The 23,684-nt window shown below is 42.4% G+C and overlaps 1 protein-coding gene across 1 annotated transcript in view; it reads left to right on the plus strand.

The window, feature by feature from the left end:
- The window catches only part of DNAH6 (dynein axonemal heavy chain 6), a 443,662-nt gene that overhangs the window by 199,184 nt on the left and 220,794 nt on the right, over positions 1–23,684 (plus strand). Inside the window, exons 41-43 of the mRNA XM_068233571.1 lie at positions 3,364–3,521; positions 16,742–16,873; positions 22,285–22,456. Of these exons, the coding sequence (XP_068089672.1) occupies positions 3,364–3,521; positions 16,742–16,873; positions 22,285–22,456 (462 nt within the window). The remainder of the gene's footprint in view (positions 1–3,363; positions 3,522–16,741; positions 16,874–22,284; positions 22,457–23,684) is intronic.

Genomic DNA, 23,684 nt, shown 5'->3' on the forward strand with positions numbered 1-23,684 from the left:
ATGGAAATCGGCCCAGCAGGGCCTGAGCGGCAGCCATCGGCGGTGATGGACGAGCTGAGCTCGTCCATACCGCTAAGATGGTTAAGATCAGATACATCAGTCTAATTGTTTCCAGTACAGGAAGAGTTAAGAAACTCCAGTTGTTATCTCTATGCAAAAAAGCTATTATCTCTACGACTTTCAAAGTCGTGGAGAGGGCTGTTTTCTGACTTTTATTATCTCAACTGTTAGTTAACTATTTACTTTTCCTCTGGCAGAGGAGAGGTCATTAGTTCACAGACTGCTCTGAAAGAATCATTTTGAATGCTGAGTGTTGTGTAATCTGCACATATTAGAGAATAATGCAATGTTAGAAAAAACACTATATACCTGAAAATAAAAATATGAGAATATTTTCTTTGCTGCTAATCTTCTAGTAATTATTCATAGTACACAACCAATTCATTATATCATATATTTTTTTTCGCTTCAGTGTCTCTTTAAGCAATATTTTATATTTATCTTATCAAGTGTCCCTTGGGATTCCTATACACTGTTGCAGATATCAGTATTTAGAATTAGCACACGTAGAAATACAAAAAATAAAGCAATTTTGTTTTTTGTGTGTGTGGGTAACACCTATGTAATATAGCAATCTTTATTACTATGATTCAACAAACAACCTATGTAGCAAACAACTTTAACCACTTGAGGACCCACCCTTTACCCCCCCTTAAGGACCAGCGCTGTTGTAGCTGATCTGTGCTGGGTGGGCTCTGCAGCCCCCAGCACAGATCAGCGTGCAGGCAGAGCGACCAGATCGCCCCCCTTTTTTCCCCACTAGGGGGATGATGTGCTGGGGGGGTCTGATCGCTCCTGCCTGCCGGGTGTTGCGGGGGGGGGCACCTCAAAGGCCCCCTCAGCGGCGAAATCCTCCCCCTCCCTCTCCTACCTGGCCCCCCCTGGAGATCCGGGCTGCACAGGACGCTATCCGTCCTGTGCAGCCAGTGACGGGACGTCCCCTGTCACATGGCGGCGATCCCCGGCCGCTGATTGGCCGGGGATCGCCGATCTGCCTTACGGCGCTGCTGCGCAGCAGCGCCGTACAAATGTAAACAAAGCGGATTATTTCCGCTTGTGTTTACATTTAGCCTGCGAGCCGCCATCGGCGGCCCGCAGGCTATTCACGGAGCCCCCCGCCGTGAATTGACAGGAAGCAGCCGCTCGTACGAGCGGCTGCTTCATGATTAATCAGCCTGCAGCTGGCGACGCAGTACTGCGTCGCTGGTCCTGCAGCTGCCACTTTGCCGACGCGCGTTATGAGTGCGCGGTCGGCAAGTGGTTAAAAGGTTTATTGAATATGATGTTGGCCAATTAAAATACAGTAGATTCAACACAGTAATAAAGATCTTTATGTTTATTAATAGAAATAGTATACTGTATTTCAATAGGGTAATTTGTTCTATTAACGTCAATACATATTACTGATGTTTGGTAAAAGATGGTTCTGCAGCACCACCTACCTTTTTTCTTGATTATGTAATATTGGGGATTCTGGAATCAATAGGACTCCCATGAAAACTATGCATCTGCATTAACCCAAGTGCAGCCTATACTGGTAAACAGGTCTCCCTACTAATTATTTCACAAAAATAGTTCACTGTTACCATTTAGTTAAAGTGATGCAGTGAATACCGATAACAGGCAGCCACAAAATCCTATGGATTCTCTCTGTTTCTGAGCTTAGTGCTGATTTCACCAGCAAGATGGCAGCTTCCTGTGCATATGGTGGTGGCTGATCACATTTGCATGAGAAAATCGCTCCCTCCTTTCTCCTCAGTTTATGAATAGTTTGGACTTTTGTAATGTTGTTTGACTAAACTCTGTTGTTGGGCTGAGTTCAAGTGCTATCTTTTCCATTGGATTGCATATAGCATATGGCAAATCTTGGGTCAAAACACAGATATTTGCCTAAGAAGAGAGAAGCCTCTGTATCCTGTAGAGGCTTTCCTTGCAGTCCTCCAGCTCATCATTGGCGCTTGTGAACCCCCCAAAAATCCAAAAAGAGCTTGTCCGATTTTTGATCGTGAACACGCTCCTGTTCTGTACTGCGCCTGTGTGAGTACGGCTGCGCCTGCGCTCAAAGATGGTGCTGCTCAAGTGGCTCCGTGCTACTGCACAGGCGTTGCCATTCTCACGCTTTTGCAGCACAGCCGTGCTTGTGCATGAAAATGATCTCAGCCGCAATCTTCAGGAGAGTCCTGAGCAGCTGTGGTGGTCAGAAGGATGGAGTGAGAGTCCTCTGCAGGAACCAGAGTCTTCTCTCATCCTTAGGTGAGTATTTTAATTTGTTTGACCCAATGTTCCCCTCAGTGTCACTTTTGAGAAACCGGTTTAAAACCTGAACTAAACATTTCTTGCATTTTAAGGCCCCGTTCACACTGCACGCGTTTCCAGCCGCGTTTTGAAAACGTGTGCAGGAGGCCGACACGCACGACATCAGACAGTGCATAGAGTGCACTGTCAGATGTTCACACTGCATGCGTTCCGGACCTGTGCGGTCCGGCGAACGCATGCTGCACGCATTTTTTGTAAAAACGCGTGGCTGTCCCATTCACTTTTCAGTGATGGGATCAGCCATGCAACGCACACAAATGGATTGCGCGCGTTCGCATGCGTTGCGTTCCGCACGCATGGCCATCCGCGTTTGTGATGTGAACGGGGCCGAACTCTGCAATCTACAATGGCCTATATATCTAAACAACGTAATTTTATTACTGCATAGTGAGATCTCAGCTTCCTGGCCAGAGCATCAAAATCTGCTATCTCTGTTACATGGGAACTGCCATCTTGGTTTCTGGAAATTCCAGAATTTATCTTACCTGCAGGATTGATGATAATAAGTGATATTTAAACATTTTCTACAGACACTAAAAAGTTATCTCTGCCTCTGGGCCAGTTTTTTTTTACACTCCAAAGTCAAGTCATCGGCAGGCAGGCACTGCTGTGGACTCTTCACAGCTCTTTATTAACGCTCTCAAAAAGACTGCTTCGATCAATAATTCTTGAAAACAGCTTTGGATATGCAAACATAAAATATATGTGGAATTATTTTTCTGATGTGGACTCAACTAAAATCTTTGTTTCCAAGAAAGTCCCTATGTTTAGGTTCATAATAAAGAAATATTTTCAGGTTAAGGCTCTTAGAAAACCTGGATCTTGAATAATGCTTTGCTTTTCACTCTCTAGTGAAGCAGCAAATAACTCTTTTTGTTATGTGTGGATATGGTGTTTACGGCTACATATTGTTTACACAATTAGTAGGGTAGCACCATCCTATTTGTTTAACCCCCTGTGTTTATCCTTTTTATATGATGCCATCAGGTGCTCCGGGTAACAAGCGAGTCATAATATTTGTTGATGACTTAAACATGCCAAAGTTAGACCGCTACGGATCCCAACCCCCCATTGAATTACTTCGCCAGTATCAAGATTTTAATGGATTTTATGACAGAGAAAAAATGTTTTGGAAAGATATTCAGGTACTGTGCCATTGATTTTTTTTATTTCATTGAAGACTGATGTTTAACCTGATGACTTATCTCTGCTTTATAAACAATGTACTGTTTGTGGTTTCCCTGATGTTTTGTCTGTGATACATACAACATGAATGATATGACTACAGTATACTCAAAGGAGAACTGCAAACACAAAGTGAATTCAGGTTACAGGTAGAGATGTACTTGTGTACCTGTGCATTTTGCTTTGGCAGAAAAGCTAGCAGTTTAACAATAGATATCATTGTAATGTCATTCTGGACCTTTTCTTCAGATACACAGGTTTCTACTTAAAGGACACCTGAAGTGAGAGGGATATGGAGGCTGCCATATTTATTTTCTTTTAAGCAATACCGGTTGTCTGGCTATTTTGCTAATCTTCTGCCTCTAATACTTTTAGCCATGGCCCTGAACAAACATGCAGCAGATCAGGTGTTTCTGACATTATTGGCAAATCTGACAAGATTAGCTGCATGCTTGTTTCTAGGGTTATTCAGACACTATTACATCCAAATAGATCAGCAGGACTGCCAGGCAACTGGTATTGTTTAAAAGGAAATAAATATGGAGGCCACCATATACTTCTCACTTCAGGTTCCCTTTAAGTCTTTGAAGCACTTTTATTATACAGTTTTATGCAGTTTTGTCCAGTTTTGACGTGCATGCTCATTAAGTGTCTTCCGGCACCTTACAGATATTACTGTATGTTCTGTATATTCTTGCACTGAGAATATTGTGGATATGCCAACAAATTGTGTGCTTAAAGAAGGCTCCATAAATAGATTTGGGACAAGGTCTGGCAGTACCCAAGGCTGAGACACCAAAGTGCGCCCTCCATCCCTTTCACCCCAGGCGTCACACACTGATTGTTATTAGACTAAGAGGCGCCCCAGGGCCCCCAGGACCTCCAACCCCTCAACACCTTAATCTCTAGTTATATGGCTTGCAGTCACTGCCATGTATCTGCCAGAAATCTCTACATTATTTTAAAAGCTTGATTTTTAATCTATTGACTTAATGAATGAATTGCATTATTCGCACTAAAAGCGCTTGCCGATACTGTAGATATGTATTCAAATGCTGTCCCTAAAGGATGTTTAGCAGGAGTTTAACATGATAAAAGAACACCATCTAAAGCCCTTGGCTTAGTTTACAAAGACTTAGGAAGGAATTTATTTCTCTAGACCTGAAGTTTGAGCAGCTCGGTGGCCAGGTGGTAGCCACTCTTGCCTTGCAGCTAGTGTTCTGGGCTTGATTTTCACCAAGAGCAATACGCACATAGTGTTTGTCTGTTCTTCCCATATTTTCTTTGGGTGCTCCAGGTTTCTTCCTGTGTCCAAAAGCACAGCGCTAAACTCATTTTCAGAGACATTTTATTGTCTGTATCTATGAGGGGCTGTACTCTATGCAACTCAGCTTTGAAAAAATGAATCCAACTTTCAAATGGATAGGGGTTAGGAAATGGGCATCACTTTTAAATTTTGGAATGAAAAGAAGAATAGCGGGGCAAGACTTCCTTTTAAAATCCCTTTCCAGTTGGGCATGAAGCAGGTACAGAGCAGTGGGGGTATCAAGTGCCTGACAGCTGTTTTGCTGGTTAAACCAGCTTCTTCAGAGGCAGAATGTGCTTTACATGTCAGCTGTCAGGTACTTGATACCCCCACTTCTCTGTACCTGCTTCATGCCCAACTGGAAATAAATAGATTTTAAAAGGAAGCGGTGCCCCGCTCTTCTCCTTTCGTTCCATATTGCAAGTGTATTGGATGTGCACGTTCCTATTCCCGGCTCCTGGTTGGTCTGCCCTGCACCATTTGGTGCCAGGTTCCTCTTTCTATACCACTTTTAAAATATAATGTGATGATGTGGCTGGATTTTGATGAGGCTTGAGCAGAATTATTGAGGCAAGGCAGTAGTCACATCAGCCATAGTAGTTGATATGAGGTCCGGGAACAGGTGGTAGCCCTGTCTGTCCATCACCTGCTCTTTTTTGTGTTCCCCTCACTTTGTGAGCACCAACAAGCAGAGTTTGGTAAGGGTTGTGTCAGGATGGAGAGTGGTTATTCCATAGCGGGCAGCAGCGCGACCGCTGCACCCACGTCTGATGTCACCACCGCCGGCCCGGCGTGTCAGGGCCCGGCGGCGCTTCCTAGCCGCACGGAACTTTCAGCGTGTCACAGGGCCAGGGTGGCCCGGGCGCGCGCGAGGCGACACTCTATTTATTCCCTTAGGAGACGGGTCAGCTGACAAGCCGGTCAGCTGACTCCAGTCTCCATGTTTTCTCTGCGCTGATTGGCTGGATCATTCCTGGGCGGGCTATTCAGCTGCCTCAGGATATTTAAACCTGGAATTGCCAGTACTTCCTTGTCTGTTGTTGCGAACACTTCGTGCTAGCGCTCAGACCTTAGTCAGATCCTTGTGTGTTTGAACAGGCAGGACCCCGTGGATTCGCACTTAGCATAGGATTATTATTATTGTATATTTGATATTATTGTGTATGACCTCCTGCTCGAACTTCTGATTACTCTTTTGCCTCTCGATTCTGTACCGTGCCAATCTGATCTGTTACCGACCTTTGCCTGACTATAGACTCTGATTCTTGCCTCACGATTCTGTACCTTTGCCAATCTGACCTGTTGCCGACCTCTGCCTGTCTATAGACTCTGATTCTTGCCTCACAATTCTATACCTCAGTATCCTGATCTGCTGCCGACCTCTGCCTGTACGACCTTGATCCCACCAGTGGGCCCTTGCCACTGGGGGGCTGCACCTACTAGGTGCCTGGGAATACCCTCTCTGAAAAGTGTACACCAATCACCTGTTTTTTTTACACGTTGAATAAAATACTGACGTCAGCTAAGTTCTGAGCCATACACTGATTATCGTTACAGGTTGCAGAATCTGTGCAGTGGGGGTTGGGCTGCATTGAAGCATTTTTACTGAACACTGTTATTGAATAATATGTAGTTACCTTTCTGCAGGAAGTGACGGTAGCATCACAGTTAGTTTTAAGATTTTTCATGTGAAATATTCTAGGGCATGTATGAATTGTCATTCCCATCAGAGACACTTCATGCACTCACCCCGATGGAAGCAGTAGTGCTTAGCCTTTCAGTTTCATCTCTGGCAAAGTTAGGCCTGAGGTTTAGAGGTAGGAGTATAGTGTTATTTGTACCAGGATGTCATTGGTTATTGCTGATTGTTTCTTACGTGAATAGCCTCCTAGTCCAAAGCACCTGTCTTTAAAGCCCTTGACTGTTTGGCAAATGCTTGTTCTATTCCAATTTAGTAGAGACTTTGACCTGAAAGAGAATACAGTACACTTAATTACCCGAGTAATAAAAGGAAGGCTTCCAATAAACGCTCTATCAGGCAGAATTTGACCAGTACATTAGGTGGCTAAAGAGCAACTGAACTTACTCTCTGCTTATAGCGGATCCGAGATTAAAAAGGAACTATAACAAGTAACTTGTCTATATATCTTATCTAAAGTTTAGATAGTTTACACAGCAAATCTAGCTGCAAACAGCTTTAATAGAATATGATTATTTCTTTCTGTGATACAATGACAGCAGCCATGTGGTTTGTAAACATTACACAGAGGCAGGCTTATCTGCATCTTGAGCAAAAAAACCTAATCCCCCCTCCTCCTCCCTCCTCCCCTCTGCCTCTGAAATCTCTAGCTAGTAATACCTCCCCCTCCTCCTGCCCAGACTGAGCTCCCATGAGCACTTGCTACTGTCTGAAAGTGCCTTCGCTCTCTGAAAACCTGAGGGCGTGAGTTGTTTAGTTTATAGGGAACTACAGTATTAAAACAAAAACAAAAGGAACACAATTATGCAATGAGTAAAAGTTCATCTCGGATCCACTTTAAACCTGAATGGAACATAGAGAGTTTATGCAGCAAATTAAACATCACAAATTGTGTGTCAGACCACATACTATGATGTTCAAATCTAAATGCAGCCACATAATGTGTTAGGTATGGTATGAATGCTGCTTGTCTGAGAGCTCCCAAAGCTAAATAAACAAGATCAAACATTTCTAGTGACCCATAAGGAGCAGGACAGCTGTGTAAGGTGTCTGCAGATCCATAATTTCAAGTCAGTTTATTGTCCTTCACTAGGATTTCTGCATCCTTTTCCCGTACTAAAATATGGAGCACAAGATAATATTAATAGAATACTGTACCTGCAATGGAGGTTATTCATAGTCATAAAAGGATCATGAAAAATGTTAACACACTCCCAGCTCTGCCCATACTTTTCTGTGACTAGCTGGCAAAATGCTTTCCTGGGATACGCAACCTGGGACACACAGTTTGATCTTCAGCGTTTGCTTCTGTCACCTTGCTGCTAACAATTACCACCAGAGTTGCCTTGGGAAGCCAGTCAGCTGTAAACTACAGAATAGGAATTACCAAAGTAACCTGAAGCATTTGACTGCATTGGACACAGTCATAAACCCAACTTTGTATTTTATAGTTTATGCTATCTCGTCTATTTAATACATTTTTATATGTATACATTTATCACATTTATCAGTTTATCTCACATTTAAAAATCATAGACTGACATCTTCTGGAGCCCAAAAGGTTACCAAAGTAACCTGAAGCATTTGACTGCACTGGACACAGTCATAAACCCAACTTTGTATTTTATACTTTATGCTATCTCGTCTATTTAATACATTTTTATATGTATACATGTATCACATTTATCAGTTTATCTCACATTTAAAAATCATAGACTGACATCTTCTGGAGCCCTTTTACAGAGTATATAGTCTTGTCATTAGACTTTGCATCTGTTTCATTACCATAAAAATTGTGTTTGGAACACTGTGTCATTCTGTAAGTAATATGGTTGTAGGTGTTGCAGACATTGCTTATAGAATGGTTTAGAGCCAGAACACTGGTGTGTGGATTCTGCACTACTGAAAAGTTAGTGGTGGCAAGAGTTAACAACTTAGTTAAAGTGAACCTCCTGACTAAAAATCTACTCAGCAGAACTGAAAAGGCTTGGTGTTTCTTTAACAGTTTCACAGCATCAGAACTTTGTTTTTCTTACCAAAGCATCATTTTTAGCTGCATTTTTAGCTAAGCTCCACCCATCAAAGAAAACTACCCGAGCAGGTTTTTCCCTGTTGCTGTGCAAAGCATAATGGGATTTCCTATGTTGTCATTCACGTTGCCTAGCAACTGGGAGGGGTGATCAGCACACAGGACAGTTGGAACTGTGTCTCACGCTCCCTGTCACCTCCTTTTAACCAAAAAGATGGCTGCCGTCATGAAATCAAACATTTGCCTGTTTTTTTTAAAACAGGGTGGGTAAGAGATTAAATTACCTATCTATTTTAATGAACATAACTAATGTAACTTAATGACAGTATGTTTGTTTATGCTGAAGTTCCTCTTTAACGTTGTCCATAATTTCACTCTGAGCTGGTTGATACCTAGATTTTCCATTGTCCTAAATACTGGAATACGGGAAAATCGATGTGCAGGGTGAGGTTGAAAGGACTAGCATCACAGATGGCTCTTAGTATGCCATATGGTCTGCCTAACAAATTTTCTTTTTCACACATGGTAAAAGTGTTTAAAAAAAAATGAGATATTAGACAAAGCACAGAACCATATCATATAACTGGATGGCCTGTGATTACAATACAGCCTACCGATACCAACTGGAGTAAATTATGTTTATAATTATGTATGTACCGTATGTATTTATTTTGGAAACCACATACCTTTCCTTTATGACTGGATACACGATGCACGGGCCCGTATACAATTAACTTTTTCTCCTAGTTTTCTCCAAGGAGATCATTTATCATCTTCTCTTTAAAATAACTTTTCAGCATTTTTCAATTGAAAAAGTACCAAAAAGTAGGTAAAACAGTAATGTCAAAATCATGGGCATCCGCAGAAATGTTTCCTGGGGGAACAAAAAAAGGGGGTGCGAAGCCTTGCAAATACAGGGGGGGGGGGGGAGTTGTTCATCATGCATACCGCGCCGTGCCAAAAAATGGGGGTAATGCCAAAAATGGGCGTGGTCATGGACCAGGATGTGGGTGTGTTCGTGGGTGGAGCCAAATTTACATGAACTTAGCAATGGTGAGACATTAGACTAAGACTACAGTAGGAATTAGATTGTGAGCACCTCCGACACAGATGCCCCCCAGTTTAGGTAGTGACAGGGACCCCCCATGTTTAGTTACAGGGACCCCCCCCCAGTTTCAGGGGTTACAAGTGCTTCCAGTTTAGGTAGTGACAGGTGCCCCCAGTTTAGGTAGAGACGGGTGCCCCCCAGTTTAGGTAGTGATGGATACCCCCATTTTAGGTAGTGACAGGTGCCCTCCAGTTAGGTAGTGACAGGTGCTCCCCAGTTTAGGTAGTGACAGGAGCCCCCCAGTGTATGAAGTGGCAGGGGACCCCCCGGTTTAGGTAGTGACAGGTGCCCCTCAGTTTAGGTAGTGATAGGTGCCTTCCTGCGGTGTCCACAAGGTCCTAGTGCCCGCACTCACTGATTGCCGGCTGATTGGAGGTCTGATGCCAGGCTGGCTGCTGGGACTTAGGCAGCAGGGATGGCTGGGGGGGGGGGGGGAGTCAGCTGACGCCCAGGAGGTTGTCTACCCCATTTTGTCCAAACATGCGGACGCCCATGGGCAAAATTATTTTAAGTATTTTCTTGCTTGCTGGTGGTTTAAACGGTATTTTATTGAAAGAGTGTGAAAATATCACCTAGGAGAAACTTAGGAGAAAAAGTGAAATGAATATGGCCCACTGGGTGTAAAAATATGACAAAACTAACCTCATTAAAGAGGAACTCCAGTGAAAATAATGTAGTAAAAAAAGTGCTTCATTTTTTACCATAATTATGTATAAATGATTTAGTCAGTGTTTGCTCATTGTAAAATCTTTCCTCTCCCAGATTCACATTCTGACATGTATTACATGGTGACATTGTTACTGTGGGCAGGTTATGTAGCTGCTCCTAGCTGTTTTGGCTGTTAGAGACACCTGTAAACAGCTAATTCCTGTCTGTGAACCTTGTTACATTGTGGCAGTTTGCCCAGAGTACCACGGTACTCAGAGCTTCTTGTGGGAGGGGTTTCAGCACAAAATCAGTCATACAGCGCCCCCTGATGGTCTGTTTGTCAAAAGCATTCTATTTCTCATGTAAAAGGGGGTATCAGCTACTGATTGGGATAAAGTTCAATTCTAGGTTGGAGTTTCTCGTTAAGTTTCTTTTTTTTGACCAAGGTAAAAAAAGGTGCATTGGAAAATGTAGTATTACTAATCCCCACTGACAGGTAGTACAACTACTGATGACTTACAGTTAACAATAGTAATTAGGGCTATTTAATGAGTAGACCAATTTCAATACCACTGCATGCTTGGTGTCGGTTGAAATGATAACACAATTCAGTTAAAATAGTACTGGCTAGGACTCCACCAGGGCTTTCACAATCTGTAGAGATCACCAGTATTGCCAAATATTAGCTGTTTGTTATAACATATAGGGCCTGATTCACAAAGCGGTGTAAACAGTTAGCACGTGAAGTCCGTTCGCGGACTTTCGCGCAAGCAAAGTGCCGCAATTCGCATGATTGCGGACTTTTGCGCACGCAATTTGCCACGATTCGTGCAAAAGTCAGCGATCGCACGAATCGCGGCACTTTGCACGCGCAAAAGTCCGCGAACGGCACTTCATGTGCTAACTGTTTAGCACACCCATGCTAAACAGTTTGCACTGCTTTGTGAATCAGGCCCATAGTACGGCTATAAAAACAGTGATATTCTAGTACAAGCCACAGCACAGATTGGTGATTTAAATTACGCTATAACACATCTGTACACTAACAGTATAGTTACTGCATACACTAAATTGTATTATCTTGCTAATGCTGTAATACAAACTCCCACAGCTGTAGAAATCTGTTATTTCACTCCCAAAATTACCTGTAGCTACTGCTTTCATATTTATTAAGTAGATGGGGCCGAATACAAGGTGATGTAAACCTTCAGTAGGACTCCTGTTACTTCCAGGATATTTGCCAAATATCTTTTACTATCCATAGAAGTTTGTCAGACCAGGGCATTATGAAATAATCCTACTGAGCTTATGTGGACTGTCTTTTTTCATTACTACATGCATAATTCTTCTTGTACATCTGCATCATATACATCCATTAACTTTTTTTTTTTTTTGCAGTGGCTATCTATCTATCTATCTATCTATCTATCTATCTATCTATCTATCTATCTATCTATCTATCTGTACATCTGTTTATTTCCATTTCCATTTACTTTGTACTTAAGCTATATGCAGAGCTTTCATTATTCCGAACATTTCTCATGTGGTTGGAGCATGAAAAAGTAATCAGATGTGCATTAAGACTGGCACAGCAACCCTCATGCGTCTATATGATGAGTGCAGGATTTTATGGCAAAATAGCATGGGTCAGTGCCTCAGTATATATCAACAAATACAATCTTCCTGGAAACTCCCTGCCTTTGCTAATATAGACTGCAGTGCTGTTCCATACTGTGTGTGAATTGCAGCCTAAACCCACTGTAAAGGTAAAATGACACGAATGACACGAATACACACATCCAACCCCTGTTGTATCTTGTGTCAAGTATGATATATGACGTATAAAATTACTATTTGTAATTGCTGACATTTCCTACTGTATATTCAAGTAAGAAATAGAAATGCTGTGTATCTTATTTTAACTCCGTTTAGCTGGGCTAAAAGATCTGTTACGTTTTTATTGTGAGATGTGTTCTGTGTGGAGAGGTCCCACTAACATCTTTGATGCTTTTCAGTATTTTTAAAGCTGTCGAACCAAATAGCCAAACTTATTTTTTTTTTATCTGAACATTTTTGAGTTAATATCATGACACATTCAGAAAGGTGGCACTGCCCAATAAAACAGAAGTTGAAGTTAGTTGGTAAATTGTAGTATCTGGAAAATGTAATAGAGAATGATATTAGGCTGGATCAGTAGGTAGGTAACTTGTCCTATGTTAGATTATATGCTTGTCTAGAGTAGAGAGTTTTGATGTTACATTTTGGGAACTTGAGGTTCAAGGGTTCAAGGAAGTCTGCATAGATTGTGAAAGACAGTTCCAGAGCAATTTCAGTGAAGTGATGGAAACCAGACAGTATATGATCAAATACAGCATTAGTAGAATCAGTGTGAATGTGCCCTTCTAGTAGCTTAGATGAGATGGAAAGGGAGAGAGAAAGGCCATTGGTTAGAGAGGGCAGATGGACCTTGAGAGGGTTTCTTGAGTATTGGTTTTATGATCACATGTTTGAATGAAAAGGGGAAGGTGGCAGTGGAAAAGTAAAGATTAAAAAAACAAAAAAAAACAAAACAAGTTAGGGCAGGTATAAGGTTAAACACTAAGTGAGGGAGATTGGGGTCAAGAAAACAGCTGGAGATTAGCAAGGACAGATGGCCTTCAATTGGTCAGATGGTCTTCGAAGCATTGGTATTGAGAGGGATCTGTTGAGCCATCTCAAAAGTTGCATCCATAAATATTTCGTAAAAGTGTTCACTGATGATCAGGATATAGGAGAGGAAGGTGGAGAATGGCATAGGGCATTAAAGGAAAATAAGTTTATTTGGTTGAGGATAAAGCACACTTAAGAGGAGGGCAAAGGAAGGGAGATACAAATACACTTACTATTTCGCAGCTGGAGTGTGTTTGCAAATTTGAGCAGAAGTAGAAGAAAGGCAAGAAAAAGTGAAGAGAACATCTTTTCATAAGGTGTTGAGTGGGACCCAGTGCAACTTGGTTGTAGGCCCTGGTCCTGTCTTTAGGCAAAGATACATTAATGACAGAACAATTTAAAGTAAACCTGAGGTGAAAAAGTTTTTAATATATACTTACCTCGGCCTTCTAGAGTCTATTCAGATCCCTGTAGGCTGCTTCCTTCATTTGGTCATCTAAATGCCTTGTTTGGAACTCCGGTCATGTGTCATCTGTACTTGATCCCAAATGGCTGTGTGCCACTACTGTTGTCTACCACTTGCCGACCGCACACTTATACCGTGCGTCGGCAAAGTGGCAGCTGCAGGACCAGCGACGCAGTACTGCATCGCCAGCTGCAGGCTGATTAATCAGGAAGCAGCCGCTCGCGCGAGCGGCTGCTTCCTGTCAATTCACGGCGGGGGGCTCCGTGAATAGCCTGCGGGCCGCCGATGGCGGCTCGCAGGCTAAATGTAAACACAAGCGGAAAGAATCCGCTTTGTTTACATTGTACGGCGCTGCTGCGCAGCAGCGCCGTAAGGCAGATCGGCGATCCCCGGCCAATCAGCGGCCGGGGATCGCCGCCATGTGACAGGGGACGTCCTGTCACTGGCTGCACAGGACGGATAGCGTCCTGTGCAGCCCGGATCACCGGGGGGAGAGGTAGGAGAGGGAGGGGGGTGAATGTCGCCGCGGAGGGGGGCTTTGAGGTGCCCCCCCCGCAACTAGCCTGCACGCAGGAGCGATCAGACCCCCCCTGCACATCATCCCCATAGGGGGGAAAAAAGGGGGGCGATCTGATCGCTCTGCGTGCACCCTGATCTGTGTTGGGGGCTGCAGAGCCCACCCAGCACAGATCACAACAAACAGCGCTGGTCCTTAAGGGGGGGTAAAGGGTGGGTCCTTAAGTGGTTAAGCAGCCTGGGCATGTGCTGTTCCAAGTGAACTGTGAATGTCCAGGCCCTTTTGGTGATGGCTGCTGTACACAGCTATGTGGGAGCAGGATACATGGTGTTGTGCAGAGTACATTGCGCATGTGCTGGGCTCCAACTGGTCCCAATCACAGGCAGGAATAAGGCATACAGCAGCAAGACAGGTGAATGCAGTAGTCTGGAGGGGTGTGAATAGTCTCTAGAACACCAAGGTAAGAATATATTAAAAACTTTTATTCACCTTGGGTACGCTTTGGTTTAGTTCTAATAAAACATTATCCAAAAACATTATCCAAAACCTTTAGAAAAATATTGTCCTTTGAAATTAATGGTGCAGGATCTGACCAAGGTCAGCAGCCACTACAGCGTAGAAGAGCTTATTAGTTAATTAGGAGGACAGGAGACAGGAATAGAATTCTCACAGAATGGGGTGACCTAGGAGAATGTCTGGCTCCACTTATGTAAATAAAGTGCCATAGAAAACTGGATGGGTAAATGCACCTTTAACCACTTTACCCCCGCGCGTACGTATTTCTCCGCCCCTTTTTCCATCCTTTAACAACCAGGGACGGAGAAATACGTACTTTCCGTGTTCCCGACGCTGTCCGCGCTCCCGCTCGTAAACACGCCGCCCGCCGCTAGTAAACACGCCGCCGCCCGCTCGCCCAGAGATCAATGAACGGGAAAATCCATTCCCGTTCGTTGATCTAAGCCCCGCAATGATCCGCTGCTCTCCTATGGGCAGCGCGATCATTGTGAGAAAAAACTCACGTGTCCAGCCTCCTTATACTTCCTCCAAGCTTCCGGAAGGAAGCTTGGAGGTCGCATTAAAACAAAAAGTTACTGTGGCCATCTTGTGGCCAAATAGTAAACTACACCCTACACATTTTTCACATACAAATAAATGACTTTTACACATAAAATTAACTCATTACCTCCCACACTCCCCATTTTTTTTTTTTTTGTAATTAAAAAAAAATTAAAAAATTTACAATTAAAAAAAATACATAAATAGTTACCTTAGGGACTGAACTTTTTAAATATTTATGTCAAGAGGGTATAACACTGTTACTTTATAAACTATGGGCTTGTAATTAGGGATGGACGCAAAAATGAAAAAAATGCACCTTTATTTCCAAATAAAATATTGGTGCCAAACATTGTGATAGGGACATAATTTAAATGGTTTTATAACTGGGACAAAAGGGCAAATACATTTCATGGGTTTTAATTACAGTAGCATGCATTATTTAAAAACTATAATTATTATTATTATTATTTAGTATTTATATAGCGCCGACATATTACGCAGCGCTGTACAGTGTATATATATATATATATATATATATATATCTTGTCACTAACTGTCCCTCAAAGGAGCTCACAATCTAATCCCTACCATGGCCATATGTCTATATTATGTAGTGTAAGTACTGTAGTCTAGGGCCAATTTTTGGGGGGAGCCAATTAACTTATCCGTATGTTTTTGGAATGTGGGAGGAAACCGGAGTGCCCGGAGGAAACCCACGCAGACACGGAGAGAACATACAAACTCTTTGCAGATTGTGCCCTGGCTGGGATTCGAACCAGGGACCCAGCGCTGCAAGGCGAGAGAGCTAACCACTACGCCACCGTGCTGCCATAATGGCCGAAAACTGAAAACTAATTATTTTTTTCCCCACATTTTTCCTATTTTTCCATTAAAACACATTTAGAAAAAAATAATTCTTGGCATAATGTCCCACCTAAAGAAAGCCTAATTGGTGGCAGAAAAAACAAGATATAGTTCATTTCATTGCGATAAGTAATGATCAAGTTATAGGGGAATGAATGGAAGGAGCGCTGAAAGGTGAAAATTGCTCTGGTGCTCAGGGGGTAAAACCCCTCAGTGGTGAAGTGGTTAAGGACAACAGTGGCATAAGAAATAGCAAATGTCTTCCAATTGAAGAACTTTACTCAGCACCTTATGGTGGTGGAATTAACGTGGGAAATGTATGCATCTTATCCATTGCCACCATTTTGGAATTGGGTAGAATTATTTTGTAAAGATGAATTCCAGTAAAATATATTTAGTGAAAAAGAGTTAACTTTTTCACTCAGATTTTATGTTTGCCTGTGCTCTGGTTGTGGAGAACAGTAAGTGAGGTGACATTTCGCCAACTCATTGGTGGCAGCAAATAGTATTTTTTACAGGTCAAAGACAACAAGAATCAAGGGAAAATCTCATTAAAACAAAGAGCAAATGAAACTTTACAAACATTCTAACTTATCCCTAATTTATGTTAAAAAAAATTATGAGCCAGAGTTACAAATCATTTGTTTTATTTGAAATATTTCAGGCTCTTTGGTAACAATATTTGTTAGGCTTTTTCTGTTAAAGCTATATTCAGCTTTCTATTTACCTTCTGGCATTTCCTCCTGAAATGTGTATCATTGTGTAGTTTTGGCTGAACAAACTTGCACCTCACAATCCTATCTGACACCAATAAGGCTCTTTTCTTCTCCCGCAGGATGTGACTATTGCAGCTGCTTGTGCTCCTCCAGGCGGAGGCCGCAATCCAGTGACTCCACGCTTTATAAGACACTTCAGCATGTTGTGCCTGCCAACACCCTCAGAGCACAGCCTTAAACAGATTTTTCAGGTCAGTGGTTTCTTTAGCAAATCGTGAAAAATTATGCTTATCTGTACTCCAAGAAGCTCCAGATGTTGCTGTTGTTCTTTTTTTTGGTTAAGAAATTACACATCTGCATTTTAAAAATGTAAAAATGCACATAGATGTGTTAGAATTTATTACTAAAATACACATTTAGATGGTGTCAGGATTAATTTTAATTTTATTGGTATGCATAACGTGATCTCACCATCAAAGCAGAGGAGAATGCATACCGTTTTCAGTTGTCAATAACCCTTGCAATTTTTTGTATAGTATTATAATTTAAAATATGATCAGCTTTTATTATTTTACATTATTAAAAAGAAAACCGGTCTTGACTGAGACATTTCTACTAATCAATGTCTGTGTGCATATGTACAGTGGGTTGCAAAAGTATTCGGCCCCCTTGAAGTTTTCCCCATTTTGTCAAATTACTGCCACAAATATGCATCAATTTTATTGGAATTCCACGTGAAAGACCAATACAAAGTGGTGTACATGTGGGAAGTGGATCGAAAGTCATACATCATTCCAAACATTTTTTACAAATAAATAACTGCAAAGTGGGGTGTGCGTAATTATTCGGCCCCCTGAGTCAATACTTTGTAGAACCACCTTTTGCTGCAATTACAGCTGCCAGTCTTTTAGGGTATGTTTAGGGTATGTTTCTACCAGCTTTGCACATCTAGAGACTGAAATCCTTGCCCATTCTTCTTTGCAAAACAGCTCCAGCTCAGTCAGATTAGATGGACAGCGTTTGTGAACAGCAGTTTTCAGATCTTATAAACAAAACACACTTCGCGCTGACACTGGCCAGTTATAAGATCCTAATGAATGTGACACAGACTAGGTCGCCACCTCTTTCCAAAAAGTGAAATAAAACAACCAAGAGGCAGGCGCTCACAGTTATGCACAATAATGGCTAATGCTGGTAACTCATATGTCACAGACAGTGTTATACACATCCCCCATCAGTCCCCCAGTGTCCATATAATTTCTGCAGATTGTTGTTATCACATCCAATTTCAATACTTCTCTCAGAGAACCATCGATAACTACAGAGACAGGACAGCCGTCACCACACCCGAGTGAGTAGCACTCACCGTGTGTTAAGACCTATTGCCAGGTCAAGATTCGCCTCTGGGACCGTTACAGGTCGTCCCCCACCACTCCAGGCAGTCTCCCCTTCACTTCCGATAGGTCCACTTTCCTCCACACTTGCACCTCAATAAAAACGCCTCAACATAGCGTAATACTGTATCTTTAATAAAACTTTTTAAAAACAATTGCACTTACAATATTTCTGATGCATCAAGAGCGTAGAGTTTTTTCCACACGGGCTCTCCCCCGTATTGTTGGCCGGTTGGCATGCGCAATCCCTGCAGCTGAAGGAACCTGACCGCCGCGCGCTTGGTCCCGCTCTCCTCCTAGCCCGGATCACGCCGCTCAACACGTGGGCTGTTGCGTAGTGTCTTCCGCGTCTAGGCCCCGCCTGACATGTTTCGTCACAATTGACTCATCAGAAGCCCTTGAAGGCTTCTGATGAGTCAATTGTGACGAAACATGTCAGACGGGGCCTAGACGCGGAAGACACTACGCAGCAACCCACGTGTTGAGCGGCGTGATCCGGGCTAGGAGGAGAGCGGGACCGAGCGCGCGGCGGTCAGGTTCCTTCAGCTGCAGGGATTGCGCATGCCAACCGGCCAACAATACGGGGGAGAGCCCGTGTGGAAAAAACTCTACGCTCTTGATGCATCAGAAATATTGTAAGTGCAATTGTTTTTAAAAAGTTTTATTAAAGATACAGTATTACGCTATGTTGAGGCGTTTTTATTGAGGTGCAAGTGTGGAGGAAAGTGGACCTATCGGAAGTGAAGGGGAGACTGCCTGGAGTGGTGGGGGACGACCTGTAACGGTCCCAGAGGCGAATCTTGACCTGGCAATAGGTCTTAACACACGGTGAGTGCTACTCACTCGGGTGTGGTGATGGCTGTCATGTCTCTGTAGTTATCGATGGTTCTCTGAGAGAAGGATTGAAATTGGATGTGATAACAACAATCTGCAGAAATTATATGGACACTGGGGGACTGATGGGGGATGTGTATAACACTGTCTGTGACATATGAGTTACCAGCATTAGCCATTATTGTGCATAACTGTGAGCGCCTGCCTCTTGGTTGTTTTATTTTAGTTTTCAGATCTTGCCACAGATTCTCGATTGGATTTAGATCTGGACTTTGACTGGGCCATTCTAACACCTAGATATGTTTTGTTTTAAACCATTCCATTGTTGCCCTGGATTTTTGTTTAGGGTCATTGTCGTGATGGAAGGTGAACCTCCGCCCCAGTCTCAAGTCTTTTGCAGTCTCCAAGAGGTTTTCTTCCAAGTTTGCCCTGTATTTGGCTCCATCCATCTTCCCATCAACTCTGACCAGCTTCCCTTTCCCTGCTGAAGAGATGCACCCCCCGAGCATGATGCTGCCACCACCATATTTGACAGTGGGGATGGTGTGTTCAGAGTGATGTGCAGTGTTAGTTTTCTGCCACACATAGCGTTTTGCATTTTGGCCAAACAGTTCCATTTTGGTCTCATCTGACCAGAGCACCTTCTTCCACATGGTTGCTGTGTCCCCCACATGGCTTGTGGCAAACTGCAAACGGGACTTCTTATGCTTTCTGTTAACAATGCCTTTCTTCTTGCCACTCTTCCATAAAGGCCAACTTTGTACAGTGCATGACTAATAGTTGTCCTATGGACAGAGTCTCCCACCTGAGCTGTAGATCTCTGCAGCTCGTCCAGAGTCACCATGGACCTCTTGACTGCATTTCTGATCAGCACTCTCCTTGTTCAGCCTGTGAGTTTAGGTGGATGGCCTTGTCTTGGTAGGTGTACAGTTGTGCCATACTCCTTCCATTTCTGAATGATCGATTGAACAGTGCTACGTGGGATGTTCAAGGCTTTGGAAATCTTTTTGTAGCCTAAGCCTGCTTTAAATTTCTCAATAACTTAATCCCTGACCTGTCTTGTGTGTTCTTTGGACTTCACGGTGTTGTTGCTTCTCAATATTATCTTAGACAACCTCTGAGGCCCTCACAGAGCAGCTGTATTTGTACTGACATTAGATTACACACAGGTGCACTCTATTTAGTCATTAGCACTCATCAGGCAATGTCTATAGGCAACTGACTGCACTCAGATCAAAGGGGGCCGAATAATTATGCACACACCACTTTGCAGTTATTTATTTGTAAAAAATGTTTGGAATCATGTATGTTTTTCGTTCCACTTCTCAAGTGTACACCACTTTGTGTTGGTCTTTCATGTGGAATTCCAATAAAATCAATTCATGTTTGTGGCAGTAATATGACAAAATGTGGAAAACTTCAAGGGGGCCGAATACTTTTGCAACCCACTGTAAATGTGAGAATAGTTGACTTTATGCTAAAAAATAAAATCTCACTGTCACCTTAGTTCCACGGCATAAAACTATGTTTGCAGTGTATGGAGACAGATTTTAGTCCTTCACTATGTGCATGGACATCTTGTTCCCCTTATTAAAGATCGCCTAGGCTAGCCATGGCATTTTTTGCCCAGGGCGTTTCCAAAGCTCGGTGGCCACCCCCACATGTGTTTCCTCAGCCTGCCCCCAACTCAGCAGCTGGAATCTAATAGCCGAGTTGAAACATAAACATTTTGCATTGGATAGATGATAACCTGATTACCAAAGAAACTTCACAAAGATTTCAAACTCCTATATATATTTTTTCTTAGAATATTTTTATTTTAATGTTCACTAATGTTCCTTATAGAAATAACTAAATGAAAACCTTTTTTTTTTTCATTTCTATTAGTGTGGGAAAGGAATAAAACTTGTTTTGAGTATTGGTTTATTTTAATGTATTGAGTAGAAAGATTTATCTTTGCTTACTATTAAAATATCCTCTAAGTGAAAGGAAGGTGATGGAAAATAACCTAACTGGAAAACTGCCAGGATCAGAATCATATCTTCTTCCTCAGTTCAGCAAAAGCTGTTTGTGTCTACAGTGGAAAATTACTCTGCCCATCTACTAACTGCAATGCAGCTTAGAAACAACCTAACAAACAAGCTAAAACTTACCACATATTAACTCCAGTGAAATTTTAGAAAAAAAGACCCTCCCTGAAAAAAAATCTAAGTTTAAAGGGACTCCGAGCTCACAATAAAAAAGAAAGTTGAACTCACCTGGGGCTTTCTCCAGCCCAGTGCTGGTCGGGAGGTCCCACGACGGCGTCCTGGCTCCTCTCCAACACCCCGATCCGGAATGGCTGACAGGCCGCAGCCCGGGCGACACTCTCCCGAGTGTCGGGCTGCTCCTTCCGCGTATGACGCGGATGCCGTCACACGCCGGCCGCCTCGCGTCATCACGGCGGCCGGCGTGAAAGTACTGCGCATGCGCGATTAAAGCGCGCATGCGCAGTACTTTCACGCCGGCCGCCGTGATGACGCGAGGCGGCCGGCGTGTGACGGCATCCGCGTCATACGCGGAAGGAGCAGCCCGACACTCGGGAGAGTGTCGCCCGGGCTGCGGCCTGTCAGCCATTCCGGATCGGGGTGTTGGAGAGGAGCCAGGACGCCGTCGTGGGACCTCCCGACCAGCACTGGGCTGGAGAAAGCCCCAGGTGAGTTCAACTTTCTTTTTTATTGTGAGCTCGGAGTCCCTTTAAACATTAAAAAATGTAAACCTCCGGAGGTTTATAAAGGAAAGAATACACTACTCAAACTGCAAGCTGATCAAATGCAGACAGTTTGGTAGAACAAGTAGTGGTGATTAGACGGAACATCAAGTATGAAGTATGGCTGGGTTGTCTGTTTCACTCGTCACAGTTGATTGGGAAGAGGCACAATTTCTCACTGTCCCTGTACATATCTACCTGAAGCCAGATGGCCAGTCTAGAGTCATGTATTGCAGATCCTTACACATTGAACTGTTAATAGATAGACAGATGGAGCAGCAAACATCCTGTTTCAAAATCTGCAATTGCAGATGTCATATTTATGCCATTCTCATTTTTACATTTAGTAAGGGGGGAAAATGACACTTTATTACAAATAATGCAACTTAGTTACATCTATAAATCATTGTTTTGTTAAATTATTGTGTTTAAATAGATTATAAAATTGAAGATGCCTGTATGCATAGGGCTCAGATAACAAAATCCTGATCACATGATAAGATACTGTACTTTTGTTTTAATGTGCTGTTGCTGTATTTTTTATGCAATATTGTTTCATTTATTTGGAATTTGCTCTACCTTTTAGTTTCAAGTTTAAATGGCTATAAACCATTTTTTGCCAAAATAAAAAAATAAAATTTTTATCTTAACGTATCAATCACTTCTGTTCCCTTACTTTATGCAGGCCATCCTTAATGGTTTTTTGACAGATTTTCCTGTGTCAGTAAAGCAAAGTGCCACCAGCATTGTAGATGCTGCAGTAGAAATCTACCATCGAATGAGCATTGATCTTCTTCCAACTCCAGCAAAATCCCATTATGTATTTAATTTACGAGACTTGTCAAAGTGTGTTCAAGGTACTTTGTTCATTCTTCCTTATTAAAAATGCTCTTCATTTTGTATTGTAAAGACATTATGGAAATTAGTTACAATGCTTACTATTTAACATCAGATTACAATTAATAGTTATTTTTAAAATAGTGCTTGATCACAGTTATATCATTCAATATCCTATAATGCGATTCCTTTTTTTGCTTGAAATAAATGTTAGATCCTCCACAGAAAAATCAGAAATGGTCCACACTTTTTATAACTCCAGCCTATTAGCTTTTTTGATGTTTCAAGCTTCATGTTATATCTCTCTGGACATAAATCATCATGATACTGATACATTGATACATGGGGCCATATACAATTCACTTTTTCACCTAAGTTTTCTCCCAGGTGATATTTTTAAATTTATCAATAAAATGCTAATTAACCACTTTACCCCCGCGCGTACGTATTTCTCCGCCCCTTTTTCCATCCTTTAAAAACCAGGGACGGAGAAACACGTACTTTCCGCGTTCCCGACGCTGTCCGCGCTCCCGCTCGTAAACACGCCGCCCGCCGCTAGTAAAACCGCCGCCGCCCGCTCGCCCGGAGATCAATGAACGGGAAAATCCATTCCCGTTCGTTGATCTAAGCCCCACAATGACCCGCTGCTCTCCTATGGGCAGCGCGATCATTGTGAGAAGAAACTCACGTGTCCAGCCTCCTTATTCTTCCTCCAAGCTTCCGGAAGGAGGCTTGGAGGTCGCAATAAAGCAAAAAGTTACTGTGGCCATCTTGTGGCCAAATAGTAAACTACACCCTACACATTTTTCACATACAAATAAATGACTTTTACACAAAAAATTAACTCATTACCTCCCACACTCCCCATTTTTTTTTTTTTTGTAATTAAAAAAAAATTCAAAAATTTACAATTAAAAAAAATACATAATTAGTTACCTTAGGGACTGAACTTTTTAAATATTTAAGTCAAGAGTGTATAACACTGTTACTTTATAAACTATGGGCTTGTAATTAGGGATGGACGCAAAACTGAAAAAAATGCACCTTTATTTCCAAATGAAATATTGGCGCCAAACATTGTGATAGGGACATAATTTAAACGGTTTTATAACCGGGACAAAAGGGCACATAAATTTCATGGGTTTTAATTACAGTAGCATGCATTATTTAAAAACTATAATGGCCGAAAACTGAAAAATAATTTTTTTTTTCCCCACATTTTTCCTATTTTCCCATTAAAACACATTT

Source organism: Hyperolius riggenbachi, chromosome 1, assembly GCF_040937935.1.
Source record: "Hyperolius riggenbachi isolate aHypRig1 chromosome 1, aHypRig1.pri, whole genome shotgun sequence".
Classification (NCBI taxonomy): domain Eukaryota; kingdom Metazoa; phylum Chordata; class Amphibia; order Anura; family Hyperoliidae; genus Hyperolius; species Hyperolius riggenbachi.